Raw genomic sequence first — 15,652 nt, 5'->3', positions numbered from 1 at the left:
AGAATACTTTAAGCTTTCTGGGACTACAAGCATAATTCCTTTTGATAATACATGAGATCATCATGTACATGACAGCAATTACACACCCACACAATTGACCCCTGGAAAGGGTCCTGGCATGAATAGGACCCTTGAAGTGATATTTTATGACAATCATACCTTCAGTGGAAATGCAAATTAGCTCTAACTTTAAAGAAGGGTTTGGAGTAACGCATTCATTTTTGATTTTTATGATTATTTCTCTTGTTTTGAACTGCTTAATTTATTTCACCTTAAAGGACAGCAGAGTTTGTTTTAGTTTTACTGTGTTCTGTACATGATGATGGTTGCAGTAATAATTCACATACAACATTTAGCAGAATCCCCATTTATAACAGGAAGCTTAGCTCTTTTACAATGCACTCCATAAGCGTTCAGAGAAATGCACTTTGGGATGGATTTATGGCTAGCGCTGAAATCTATAAGGTATTCAGTTGCTTTGGGGTCATTTTCTATTTTACTTTTCCTTAATCTCTCTATCTCTCATAATAGAATCAAATGTTTCCATCAGGAACTTTTGGTTTAAAGCTGTTGGTTGCTAAAGAATTGTGTGGGGCATTCTTTTTCTCGAATTCTAAAAAAAAAAGGCAAAGAAATCCATCCAATTTTGGAAGATGTTGAGTTTAGATTTAAAATATTTTTTAAAAAAGAAATCTTGCAGACACCTTAGAGAAAATATTCTCTAAAACCTAGAACTGGAGTGGGGTTTATGGAACTGAAAATCAAAGCAATGAAAATAAGTTAAACCTCTTGAGAAGTTCTTCATAGATCTACCCACTTTTTGAGGGGGCTCAACTCCTGTGTTTGCATCCCCCTTCCAGTAAAGTCCCCTTCCTCCCCTCTACCTGTCTTTCCAAAAAGCAAAGTGTTGACATGGTTCATAGCATCAAGACAGGACTGGAAGAAAAAGCTGCATCCTGCACTCAGCGATATGAGCAGAAAATATTCTTATGCTAGTTGAATCATACTCAAAAAGAGCCCATAAGAGATCCAGACCAGGAAGTGCAAGTCCAGTCATAGCACTCATCTTCTTCTTTTGAAAAAAAGAAAAAAAATTAGAGGAAGATGGATGCGTTTCTTTTATTTAAGAATCTCCATTGAAAGATGATGTGAGGGGACTGGAGACTAAAACATACGAAGAACGGTTGCAGGAACTAGGTATGTTTAGCTTAAGAGAAAGAAGGACTAGGGGAGACATGATAGCAGTGTTCCAATATCTCAGGGGTTGCCACAAAGAAGAGGGAGTCAAACTATTCTCCAAAGCACCTGAGGGTAGAACAAGAAGCAATGGGTGGAAACTAATCAAGGAGAGAAGCAACTTAGAACTGAGGAGAAACTTCCTGACAGTTAGAACAATTAATCAGTGGAACAGAAGTTGCCTCCAGAAGTTGTGAATGCCCCAACACTGGAAGTCTTTAAGAAGATGTTGGATAGCCATTTGTCTGGAACGGTATAGGGTTTCCTGCCTAGGCAGGGGGTTGGACTAGAAGACCTCCAAGGTCCCTTCCAACTCTACTATTGTATTGTATTGATCATAGAGATGACCACATCTTTTTGACATTTGGGGGTTAACTATAAGTCCCATCAATCCTAGGAGGTTGTAACAGTGATCCAGAATAAAATATTTTAGCCAATGAGAAGAGTTCAAGGTAGGCATATACTTCCTGCCCTGCCTCCCCCAGTTTTTCCTGTGTAAATTAAGCAGGAGTACCCCTTTCTGCTCTTAAAAAACATTTACTTTGCATCTGGCAATATCTAATCAGTATTTATAGATTAGAGTAGTTTGGAGTGAATACAAGAAGTAATCAGAAAGAAAATATTGAATTGAATTGATAAAGCTAAAAGAAACACAATAACCATTATAATGATGGAATGTAGCCAGCCTTCCGTACAACAAAATTTTAAAAATGGAAATGAAGATTTCAATTACTTTCTTTTGGAATTAAACTTCATCGGTTGTTACTGAGAGTGAATTGGATCAAATAATAATTGTTTCTTCCTATTGAAATTTAAATAATGGCTTTCCCAAAACTCACTGATTTTAATAATATGCAAGTATAGTGAACATGTACATGTGCAAGCAAATGGGTCTCTATAACAGATCTGACCAAATTAATATCCAAATTAATCTTAGCTCTGAAGCTGATAATTATTTTAACCATGTTATTTTTAGAAAATTGTATTGAATACATATTAATTTTAATTGTTTTTAATTTATTGTCAATTGCTTTTTAATTCTTCCCTGCTTTGGGTTTTCTAATACTGAACAGTGAGTTAAAGTGCATTTTATGAATGTCCCTCAGTTATCTTAAACCTGTAAGTTATTGAGTTTCTATCATACCTTTAAAAGTATTCTGAATGCAGCTAGCTGTGCCAACTCTGGGATTTTTTTTATCATTCACCATGAGAAGTTTGGGGGACTACTGTCCCTCTTACAAATTAAAAATCTTGGAAAAGTCTTACTGCAGAGGTAATTGTCTGGCTTCAACAAGTGCTATCAAATCTGGAACTGAAAGGGAAAGATACTACATGTAGGTGGGAATCAAATCAAGGCCGTGGGACATGCCTATTGTTGCCCTGTGTCAGAAAGAAAACCGTTGGGAATATGTCATTGACAATATTCTACAGACCAAAACATCTTCCAGAAAGATTTGATATGTAGGAGAAGAACAGGTTGAGATGGAGTCAAGAGAGGAATCAATCTAGAGTCCTTACATCATCACAAACAATCAAAGTCCCAACCTCCTTGAATTCAGTTAACTCTTATCTAGCACTAATTTAATGCTGACCTCTAGTTGAGTAGATTATTGTGTATAGGCATGAGCAAAAGATCTTATGAACTGGAATTTAGCATGTGGTCCCATTCATTGCACCTGACAAGATGATACCCAAACCTTTTCTGCTTCTTGTAAGCAAGAATAGTGTAAGCTAAAAGAGCCCTGCTTCTAACCTCCAAATCTCATTAAAGTTGCATTTCAGAAACTTGACAGAATACCATGAAATACCAGTAGCAGCATTTTTTGCTGATGTTCAGTAGAAACCACCGCCTCCCAAATCTGTAATTAGGTTTACATTGCCTTATTTTATTTTTTAAAAATCCCTAACAAAGCCTAAATAGAACGGCAGTCCTTAAAATCAGTCCCAAAGCCATCTGCTGATGTTTTTAAATTACAACCTCTTCTATTTCAACATTTGGCAGAGGAAATATTCACTTGAAATCTTCATAGCCTTTAGCAATTGAATCTAAGTCTTAGCTACATAAATCCCAATCAGACAAAAGAGCCAAACAATCTATTGTTCTGCAGTCCAGAGTTGCCTTCAAACATCAATTTTATTAATAAATTAAATAGTAAATTAAATGCAATGTTATTTGTTTTGTTCTATGGTAATGACATACTAACAACATGCACATGAAAATAACTCAAAATAATCTGAATTTATACCACAAGAAGCTACTTGTATACCTTGCTTCTTGGCCAAGCTGTGATGAGCCAAGAATAGAGACCTTTGACCATGATTCTTGGAAAAAGGCAATTCCAAAGTGACAGGGAGACCAATGGCAGTGTCTAGCTTTTGAATGGAGTTTCAAAATTAATGCCCTGCTAAATTATGTGTTTTTCCTGGGTTAGTGATGGTCTGGAAAGTCCCTTGCAGACAATATAAGCTTCCGGGGTCACTCATGGGGAAAGGCAAACAGTGTCACACAGTCAGCTTGGGTCTATAATGGTTGGGTCTATAATTAAGGTTGACTTTCCTGGCCGAGGTCACTCTGGAAAAAAAAGCTTGAATGGCTGGGAAGCTACTGCATTGAATTTATGGTGTGTTGGGAATTTTATCATCCATAAAAAGAACTTCACAAAGGCCATTCTTGCCCTCTTGTTTTACCTTCAGAAATAAGTTTGGAGAGCCCTGGTATCTGGTGAGCTGACTTCTGCGTTCCTCCTATAGAAATCCTTTCTGCTCCTATGCTTTCCACATTCTAGGGGAGTTTTTCCTCTTGTTGGTTTGACCAAAGCTGGATCAAAACTGCTCTGAAGATCAGTCCAAATTTCTTTCTTTCTTTTCTTTGCAAAAGATACCTTAGAAGATATTTGGGATATTAGAATCCCTTTTTGATTCTAATTTATTTTTCTTCTACATGTAAGGTTTAAGCTGCTGCAAAAACACTGCCATGCATGAAGTAGCAATATCAATTATTACTTGACTTTGCATAAATCCTAAGATAGCAGCTATAGCCTAACATGCTATCAATTATTTTGTTGTTGTTTATAGACAACCAACTCCCTAAAGACCTGAGAGGGCTTACAGATACTTATAATTCAGAACACTACTTTCAATCTATAACATCTATTGCTCATTTACCTAACCCAGAGGAGCTCTTCAAATTTATTTATGAGTTTGGTATATTGCTTTTCATTTTTTTAAAAATCAAGCCTGACTTTGACATCACATGATACTGTTTTCAGTAAATATATAAACAAACAAAAGCAGTAGAGCCAATGATGATCATATTGCTTCATTTTTTGATTGAGTAACTTCATATATTGGAGAGGCTGTGGACGCAATACAACTTGGCATCAGCAAAGCATTTTAGAAAATATCCGTGACTACAAGATAGTTCAGTACAGAATGAATGGCAGTGGATTCACAGTGGGCTTAAAAACCACACTGAAGACTGACATCAATGGTTATTTAATAAACTGGAATGTGATATCCAGTTGGCACATCAGGTTCAGTCCTGGTGCTCAATTTCTTCACCATTCTCATTCATGATTTAGATAAAAAGGTGAAGGGACTCTTAATAAACTTTGCAGAAAATATAAAAGTGGGTGGAATAAGTAAAAGACACGAAGAAAATTCAGAATGATCTTGACTTATTAGGGAAGTGAGTAAACATATCAAAATGAACAGCTTTACAGGCATTTAACTGAGGATGTCTGATTTAACACAATACAATACAATACAATACAATACAATACAATACAATAGTAGAGTTGGAAGGGACCTTGGAGGTCTTCTAGTCCAACCCCCTGCCTAGGCAGGAAACCCTATACCGTTTCAGACAAAATAGTAATAATATACATCCAAAGGATTTTCCAACTGTAGTTGATCACAAGTCAAAGTACAATGTGGCTGAGAAGAATGTGATTTTAGGCTTCATTGTAGATGTATAGTTTCCAAATCAAAGGAAATAATATTTCACAATGGTCAGATAGCAACTAAACTATTGTGCCCAGTTTTGGACATCATAATTTAAAAATAGTTCAGAGAAACTGGATTAGGTGTAAAGAAGGGCAGTGAGGTTGATCAATGGGAATTATATCACCCAAGGAGAAGCTGAGGGATCTGGGTATGCTTAATCTTGAGAAAAAATTAATGAAAAACGATGTGATAGAACTTTCAAATATCTGAAGAACTCATCACAAGAAGAGCAAAACCTGTTCTCTGTCATGCCAGAGTATGTGATAAGGTAAGGGTGACCCCCATGGGTTTAACCCTGCTAGTCATAATTGACTTTAGAGGGTGGTGCTTATCACCATTTCTTAAAGAGCCAGGATTGGCCAGAGATGTTTCCACGGCCATGTGGCCAGCACAGACGGTATGGTAAAACACAGAACGTTGTTACCTTCCAGTGTGCTTTTATCAGGTACCTATTAATCTACTTGCATTTACGTGCTTCTGAAATGCTAGGTTGGCAGAAGCTGGGGCAAGTGACAGGAGCTCACTCCGTCTTGTGGTACGCAGGTCTCAAACTGCCTGTTGAGCTGTAGACCTTTAACGGTCTGAGACTCAGTGTCCTAACCATTGAGCCACTATGAGATAAGAAATACTCATTTTAAATTACAGGAATACAGATTCCAACATGCAGGAGGGGGGGGGGAATCCCAAGCTAAGAATAATTCAGTGGTGGAACTAATTATTGAAGGGATGATGAGATCTTCACCACTGGATTTGTGTGAGGATAACAGCCTAGCAATCTGTGGGGAGGCCTGTATGCTTTCTTTTTCAGGTAGAGCAAACTTTGACAAATGACCTATTGTTTCCCTCATTTTGTTTCACCGAGAACACCCATCCCTGCCTGTTGCTCTTTTAGAAAAGTGAATGAGAAGTTCTGATTAGTCTTTTAAAATCCTGCTTTCTCCCCCTCTATTTCATGCCATTCACTTCTCTTCTCCCTCTCTCTCTCTCTTGGCAGTTCCCTCCTGGCTCACTTGCAAGCAGAACAGTGCTGAATGTGCTAAATTAGGCCATTAGAGGAATTCATTTCTCTTTATTAGCCTGTGTCAAATCCTTTTTATTAGGGGCTGAAAACGACCTCTCTTCTGCAGTAAAATGTCAGGCCAGTTCAGCTCTTTTATTTGTTCTGCGCTGACGAGGATCAAACTTTCCTGGAATTAGTGTAGAGAGATTTATTTCTTCCAAATTTTGAATGGCTTCAGGGAGGGAAATGGGGGTGGGGGTGGGGGGGCAGGTGCAGAAGGAAAAAGAGAACCAGGGTGGGGAGTAGGTAGGTCAATAGTGAGCTCTGCTCCATTGTAAGTTTTAACTAGTTTGATTTTTTTAAAAAATACTTATCAATCCCAACCTTGCTTTACGGGGCAGGAATAATATAATAGCATGTAGGAATGACCTTGGCAAATGGGTGCAGGGAGAATGGTACTGCCTAGGGAATGGCTAGATAAGAGAGGCCATAGCCTGTAGCTGTGCAATGGGTGGAAAAAGAGACACAAGGGGACACCCTCCTGGTCTATAAAAGAGACAGTGGGAAGTTTGTACCTTCAGACTTGAAAGATTTTGTCAATTTGTCTTACAATAAAGTAGAATTGGTTCATGGAGTATTGTTTCCTGTGTGGTCTATTAAAAAGGCTGATGCATAATCTGTCTGAAAGAGATAGTTTTCCAGCTTTTAAAACTTAAATTGGAAGTGATGTGGTTTCTAGCAGATGTTTTGTCTTTTAAAAACAACACCCTGTTTTGTCTTTTTAAAGAAAACAAATATACAGTGGTCCTTTTATCTCCATTGATTGAGAGAGAGAGGCAGTATTTCAGTGGTTCACCACAAATTTGCTTGTGAAAGATCCAAGTTAAGTTCACCTTCAGCTAGAAAAAGGTATGGGATGATTCCAGGGCAAGTAACTGCCATTCAAAATCAGCAATACTGCATTTACATGGGCCAATTCTCAATAAGCTTTTTTTTCCTTAAAGGAGAGCCATTGTTCAGTGGAGAAGTTGCTGTACCCAACTCACCATGGCAGCCAACATGCCACATGACAACTTGCCATGGCCAACTCACTGTCGCTCAACTCATCGTGATACAATTCAATGCTGTATTAATCATTTCACTCTGTTACGTTTATTACTTGTGACCATGTTTTTGGTCAAAATTAATATAATTCTTTCTGGTTTGACCTCTTTATTTTATGATTATTAAATATAATCAGCACAAATACAACACAAATATAAAAAGGCAACATTAAAAATAAAAATATGGTTTTCTGCCTGGATGGTTTTCTGTAATGAGCCGAAGGACAGAAATGGGGAGTATCGCCACTATCATTTCTTTGATTCAAACTGATATGACTTTACAGGATTAGTTTTGTCTACTTTCAGTCTTTCTCTTAAAATAAAGGCTACACAGCAACTTTGGACTGCAGTTTTTTCCCAATTATCTTTAGGGTGGTTGAGGGACTCGGTGGAAAGGACAATAATGTGAAGATGGTGCTCAAAGGGACATGGCTGCAATATTTAAGCCATGATAATGGTTCTCTGGAATATCTCTCAAAATAGGCCCTGGGACTTGGAGAGCTTCTGCTGAACAATACTTGCATTGAGAATAAATCAACTGCTGGTCATACAATGACAAGTTTTTGAGTCTTGCTCAGTAAAGCTTATTTGGGGAGTCCTTGAATGAATGAATCATTATCTGTCAGTGTTATCAACTTCACAGACTAGAGAATAGAATCTATTATGAAGTTAGTATAGAAGTTCTCACACTTTCCTCTTAATTATTCGCCTTGATATGAAAGAGGAAACCAAGCATATAGGCATTTTATTGGCTAATGTATACAGGTATTCCTTGACTTACAACAGTTCGTTTAGTGACCGTCCAAAATTACAACAGCACTGAAAAAAGAGACTTAGGATCATTTTTTACACTTACGACCATTGCAACATCCCCATGGTCACATGTTCAAAATTCAGATACTTAGCAACTGGTTCAGATTTATGACAGTTGCAATGTTCTGGGGCCATGTGATCCCCCTTTGCGACCTACTGACAAGCAAAGTCAATGGGGAAGTCAGATTCACTTAACAACCAGGTTGCTAACTTAACAAATGCAATGCAACTGTGGCAAAAAAGGTACAAAGGAGCATACCCACTTAACAAATGTTTCACTTAGCAATATAAATTTTGGGCTCAATTATGGTCATAACTCAAGGTCTAATTGTATAGTTTGTGTACGCAGATATATGTATGTATGTATGTATGTATGTATGTATGTATGTATGTATGTATGTATTTGTGTTACAACCCCTGGTATGCCCAAATACAACCAAGGGTTGTAACACAAATACATACCTATGTCCCTGGCTCAGCTGATAAGGAGGAGAGCCTGTGGCTTAGGGGCTAATACAACTGCCTAATATGTAATACAGCCCAGGTTCTAATCCCAGTAAGGGTATGGCTAGCTGATGAGAGCTAAATAGCTTGAAATAGATCTATACTAGTCTCCCTTTATTTATTTATCAGCACAAATACAACACACACGCACACGCACGCACGCACACACACACACATATACATATACATATATGTGTGTGTGTTTGTGTGTTGCATTTGTGCTGATAAATAAATCGGGCATACCAGGGGTTGTAACCAGGGGTTGTATCTCTCTCTCTCTCTCTCTCTCTCTCTCTCTCTCTCTCTCTCTCTCTCTCTCTCTCTCTCTCCCTCTCATATCTATATCTATATCATCTATCTATCTATCTATCTATCTATCTATCTATCTATCTATATCTATATCTATCTATCTCTATCTCTATCTCTATCTCTATCTCTATCTCTATCTCTATCTCTATCTATATCTATATCTATATCTATATCTATATCTATATCTATATCTATATCTATATCTATATCATCTATATCTATATCATCTATATCTATATCTATATCTATATCTATATCTATCTATCTATCTATCTATCTATCTATCTATCTATCTATCTATCTATCTATCTATCTATATATATATATATATATATATATATATGTTTTCGTAGATTTTCACGGGTGTAGGTATTTTAAGCCCACAGCTTGAAGATGGCAGGTGTGATCCTGCTGAAACGTTGCAAAGACAATCTCAACCTTACACGGGAAAAGACCCGAATACAACAAAACCAGCATATATATATATATATATATATATATATATATATATATATATATATATATATATATATATATATATATATATATATATATATATATATATATATATATATATATATATATATATATATATATATATATATATATATATATATATATATATATATATATATATATATATATATATATATATATATATATATATATATATATATATATATATATATATATATATATATATATATATATATATATATATATATATATATATATATATATATATATATATATATATATATATATATATATATATATATATATATATATATATATATATATATATATATATATATATATATATATATATATATATATATATATATATATATATATATATATATATATATATATAATTTGGTAGACACTCTTAGGATCGAGACAGAGAGATCCCAGGTTTAACTTTTGGCCTCTTCTGATAGGTCTTGAGAAACCTGTTGCCTCTGGGTGTAGATGACAGAAGGCAGCAATCAATATCCCAGCTTAAGTTTGACAGAAAATGTGTTGTGCAGAATTTTTGATAGAACCGAGAGATAAACCAGGCTGATCCTAAATTCATATCTTGCTTTCCTTCATCATGGAACAAGGCTACTGACATAGATTCTCATGGTGTCTTCAGTCCCAGATCAGACCCAGGCCTACTAAACCTCACATCCATCTCAATACAGTATATGTGAAATGATATAAATATTGTAAAATAAAAAGCAGTGAAATGTGTGAGTCCAGACTGCTGGCCCTTCAGCATTCGTCTCTTCAATTCTCTTCATGGAACTAAAAAAAACCCCCACCTTGATTTGCTCAATCTTGTTATTCACAACTAATTAATCAGGTATATTAAGCTATAAATTGGAATATGTAAGGTGCAGTGCCTGGCATCACCTACTCTGCCAAGCCACATTATGGTTTACTAACTATAATAACGTGGGAACCTAGTTATACTGCCACAACTCCCCTTATTACAATATTTTTCCCTGCCTTTTTTTTTTTTCCAATCAGTGGCAAATCACTTAAATTATTTCAGGTTGTCTCAGTGAATGAAATTAGCCCTTTGGCAGAGGAAATCAATAAAAGCATTTCTGTATGATATTATTTTCTTCATTCTCTTCAGGATTGACTTTTTCCCAAGATGAATGGATGCTTCCATTCATATTGGCTAAACGAATGCGCCAAATTGAAACATTGTCCTTGTCTCTTTTATAGCCACAAATGGCATTAAAGAGAAAAGTGATGGTGCTCCCAAATTGTGGGTCAATAAATCACATGTCCTCCTCAGCTGCCTGCAGTGTTTGGAATCTGATGGTTTCCTTCCATACCCTGTAAGGCAGGGGTCCCCAACCGTCGGTCCGTGGACCTGTACCCGGCTGCGACATGCCAGAAACTGGGCTGCACACACAAGCAAAGCCCCATCAGTGGGATGCAGGTAGCATATAAAACCATACCCACTCCGGTCCATGGAAAAACCTCTGTCCATGGAACCGGTCCCAGGTTGGGGGGTGCTGCAGTAAAGTTTCACTTGATAATAGCCGATGATTTGCAAGTACTCCCTTAATGCATAATTTTCTAAAAAATATGGACTGCAGAGCTTCAGTAAAGAATAAAATCTTCTTAAAAGGGAGGGAGCGGGGTTGGTGAGGACAGGCTATATCCAAATGCTGTGTTTCATGCAGTGATATGGTTTCTCCCATGAATATTTTGTGGTGAGATCTCAAAGAGTAAATAAATTGGTAGCGTATATTTGATATGAAGCCTTGACAAGAGGGTGTCTTAAAACAGCGTGAACTAATTGCATTCATAAAATCTGGGCTTCTCACATTTCATCTGATGACAATTACCTATTGACAGCCAGGAGATCTGTGGGGATTCCCAACAGTTCCCTGGCAAGCCATCTTTAACCTGAAGGTAGCCCTTGACGTATGACCGCAAGGGAAAACTTGTTCATTATGACAGTAAGTCATAAAATGGGCTGATCATGTGACCGACCTGATTTTACAACCCCTTTGCAGTAATCGTTAGGCCAACGCAGCAGTCATAAAGGGGCTTCCACTACCATTAAGCAAACCATTGGTTCACTGTGGATACAGTCGTGCTGAAAATGGGACGTTGGCCCTGTTTTTCAGCAAATCATCATAAAATAAGGTCATATGAACACAGGATATGGAAACTGCCCTTATGCGGCCATGTTGTCCAATGCCTGAAGTTTGATCACATGACCACAGAGAGGGTCTGGCCATTGGAACTTTGAATCCAGGTCATAATCCCCTTTTGAGTATTGGTCATAATTTCAAATGGTTGTTCAATGACCAGTCATAAATCGAGGACAACCTTTCTCTAGGCTGAGAAAGTGCGTTGCATTAAAAAAAAAAAGTCTCCAAACGTTTTTCTTCCTTAAGAACCTGTACGTCTATCTTTCTTTCTGTCTGCCTGCCTGTCTGTCATATCTATCAATCTATCCATCCATCCCATCCCATCCCATCCATCCATCCATTCAATTTCTGCCCTAGCCATATCAACTATGTGACTCTGGGCAGTTTATATAGGTTGGGGTTGGTCTAAAGGAGCAGTCTAGTAGATTTTGGGTTTTTTTGCCAACGTCTTGGGCCAGCCTTGTGTAACTTTGCTCCGCAGAGCTTTCACCAAGCCAGGTGTGGTGAGTTCAGAGCTGCGATTCATTCTGTTCTCCCATCACTTTGCACTTCTAATTTCCTTCATAACATTGAAAAGGAATTGGTGCTGTGTGCAAAGGTTTGCGGAAAGGGGGAGGGCCTGCACGTCGCTGAACTCCAACCACCTGGCATTACTGCTCGGATTATTAGTTCCTAGTAATTTAGTGCCCTTGCACAGGGTCGATTTGTGCCTTTCATTTCTAATTGATCTAGTGGCTGTTTAAATGGCAGCAGGCATCTGTTGAGAGTGGGAAGGTTCATAAGGCGAAATAATTCATAACACCGTCTGGAATTTGCCTTTCATATCCCTCAGCTAAGCCTCGGCAGGGCTGCCTAAATTACGACCAGGGAAACTTCCCTCCACCTGCCCCCACCTCCGTATTCTGCTCATGGCTGGAAGAATCTTGCATTAAACTGGGATCAGTCTAGATTAGACTGTAATATGGTGCAGTATTAGTGGCTGCAAATGAAGACTTATATCAGAATTTAACCCCTTCACCTGCTCTTCTCTTTGTTTTGATCCTGAAAAACTCAACTAGCCCATTGGTGCCTCTGATTTGTGGCTGTGAATAATACAATTTTCAACTTGCCGGACTCTTGGGATAGCTTCAAGATTAAAGCATTCAGGACAACAGGCTTGAAAGAAAGAAAAACGTACTTTGATTAAACAGAGTGAGACGTTCAGCCCTTAGCAAAATGGACATAAGTTCTTTTCTATTTGCCACATATGCAAAGGCAAGGAGAAAAATGTCATCATTCTCATTCTCCCTCCCTCCCTCCCTCTGTGTGTGTGTGTTTGTGTGTGTGTGTGTGTGAGAGAGAGAGAGAGAGAGAGAGAGGGAGGGAGGGAGGGAGGGAGGGTAGGGAGGGAGGGAGAGAGGACAATACATGCCCTATTGAGTCAACTTTTCAGAGATATTTCCTTACCTAAATGGAGAAACAGAATGACCAAGGGCAGTCAAAAAAGCAGTGAATGCAGGAGTTACTGCTGGCTTGCCCATTGAGCATTCTTGTGGCAATACGCAGGAAGCATTAGAAATCTCCCTCCATGTCTCCTTTCCTGATACATGGCTGCTACCCGGTGGGGGAAAGGAGTGAAGGATTGCTAGTGTGGCTGGGAAACTGTCACCCAGAGTCTTTTTAGATAATGAGATGGGTGGCGTATAAATCTAATAAATAAAATGAAGATCATGTGATGCAGCAGCAGAATAGCAACACAGCAGCAGTCTATATAGCACAGAAGCAGATTCAACTTTCCCAAATGTCACTGTCTCAGGGGTCCTGGGTCCCAGATTTTGGACGTGTTCTGTAAGTTAGCCCATTTAAGCTACCTTGTTTCAAACATTGTCACTCTATGAGTGTCAAAGGTCATGATAACAAGATTTTTAGTAGTATTTGTAATTTATCAAAAGAAAAATGGATCTTGCTGTTATGTCTGGCCCGTGTTTCTTTCAGAGCAGCCTTGCTGGCAAATTATTGGGTGAAGTGTTTCATACACCTCTCCTTTCTTTCTTCTTCCCTTCTTCTTAGTTTCCATGGGTCTGATGAGGCTTAGCAGATGAGTAACCACATTAGGTTTATTATTCTTAGCTCAATCCCATTCATTTGCTTGTTCTGAAATCCTGTGCTGGGCAACCTTAACATTGTGGATAATCAATTTGCGAAGCAAGATTGTGCGTGTTGTCCATGACTAGGACTGCGGCATGTTGATGAGTTTGACTTGCATTAGAGACTACAAAAAAGAAAAAAATGAACGCAGAATGCAGGTTGTATAAACATAATCTCCAGGTGTGTGTCTGATTTAACTATTAGCTGTCTGTTGAAATGCTGAAAAAACTTGTGAAGGTACAATGAAAGTCTTACACAAGGTTGGTTATTTGTCCATTGGCTGGATTTCCAAACTGTCAAGCAATGAAGGACTTTCCCATCCCCAGTTTGCTAAGTTTAAATCTAAGAATTTTTGTATGCAAGACAGACTGCCCTTTATCCTCCTGCTGAATGTTCCTGGTCTTTTTCCTTCTCTGAAAGAAATTCCCCACCCAAACCCAGCCTCCTTCCTTGGCTCTTTCTTTCGTTCTTTCTTTCTCTCTCTCTCTTTCTTTCTCTCTCTCTCTTCTTCCTTCTTTCTTCCTTCCTTCTATCTTTCTCTCTACTTCTTCCACCTTCTTCCTTCCTTCTTTTCTCTTTTCTTCTTTCTTTCTTTTAAATTTCTTCTAATAGTGTTTTCTCAGTTATCTAATCGGGCGCGGGTAGAAGGTTTGGATATATATTTTTTTCTAGTTATACATATCTCATCCTGCAGTCTCTCTTGCTTTTCTTGCTTCCTGGACTGAAAAAAAGGCTCTTTGGGGAGATTTCTCTCCTGATATTTTCCTTTAGGATTTAACTGAAGTGTAGGAAGCTGGGAAGCCCCCAACAAATTTTGAGATGAAAGAAAAGATGCTTGAACATACCTCTCAGGCACCTCCTGGCTAAAGCAAGTTCAGGAACATGTGTTTTTTTCATCTCCTTTGAAAAAGAATTGAAGGGGAGCATTCCAATGCAGCAGCATTCATGAATATAGAACAGCATGAAGCAGTGTATACATTGAGAGATAGAAACAGCCTTGTTGGTGCATTTGTTTCTGAGATGTCATTCTATTTTCCCCCCCTTTAGGCATCCTCTTTTCCCCCTCCTGACACTGCTGTTTGAGAAATGCGAGCAAGCGACACAAGGCTCGGAATGCATCACCTCTGCCAGCTTTGACGTTGACATTGAGAACTTCGTACACCAGCAAGAACAGGAGCACAAACCATTCTTCAGTGATGATCCTGAGCTGGACAACTTGGTAATTCTTCCACTTTGACCATTTTATCTCCTACATATAGATTCCTTGAACTCCAAAGTTAATGCCTGCATTGCACCCGCCTCACCACCTTCATATATATATATATATATATATATATATATATATATATATATATATATATATATATATATATATATATATATATATATATATATATATATATATATATATATATATATATATATATATATATATATATATATATATATATATATATATATATATATTTGTTTTCGTAGATTTTCACAGGTGTAGATATGCTGGTTTTGTTGTATTCGGGTCTTTTCCCGTGTAAGGTTGAGATTGTCTTTGCAACGTTTCGGCAGGATCACACCTGCCATCTTCAAGCTGTGGGCTTAAAATGGGAACGGAGCTGCCGTCTTTCTGTAAGTCTTGGTGGGAGGGGATGGGGTGGTGGCTTTGTTTCAGTAATTGGAATGATTGGTTGTGTGGTTGTATCATGATTGGTAGATTGGTGCTGATTGGTGCAGGTTGTGTGTGCATTGTTGTTTTGTATTTTAACGGCTTGGGCGGTGGGTGGTGTTCATTTGTTGGCTAGGGCTGGTTTCCAGATGTTTGGTAGGCGGGAGGTATCATCACGTTTGTTCATGCTGTGGGGGTGTTTCTCTATTTCGATGGCTTCCATGATTAT

At 37.9% G+C, this 15,652-nt stretch overlaps 1 protein-coding gene across 9 annotated transcripts in view; it reads left to right on the top strand.

Annotated features, from left to right (window-relative positions):
- The window catches only part of PKNOX2 (PBX/knotted 1 homeobox 2), a 275,402-nt gene that overhangs the window by 193,758 nt on the left and 65,992 nt on the right, over positions 1–15,652 (top strand). For all 9 annotated transcript variants that reach the window (XM_081961087.1, XM_081961083.1, XM_081961086.1 and 6 more), the window contains one exon: positions 14,808–14,979. In XM_081961087.1, coding sequence (XP_081817213.1) covers positions 14,808–14,979 — 172 coding nt within the window. The remainder of the gene's footprint in view (positions 1–14,807; positions 14,980–15,652) is intronic.

The sequence above is a fragment of the Natrix helvetica genome (assembly GCF_964273705.1).
Source record: "Natrix helvetica genome assembly, chromosome: 8".
NCBI lineage: Eukaryota > Metazoa > Chordata > Lepidosauria > Squamata > Natricidae > Natrix > Natrix helvetica.
Note: the sequence above shows the minus strand (reverse complement) of the source record. Positions and strands in the feature narration are given on the sequence as shown.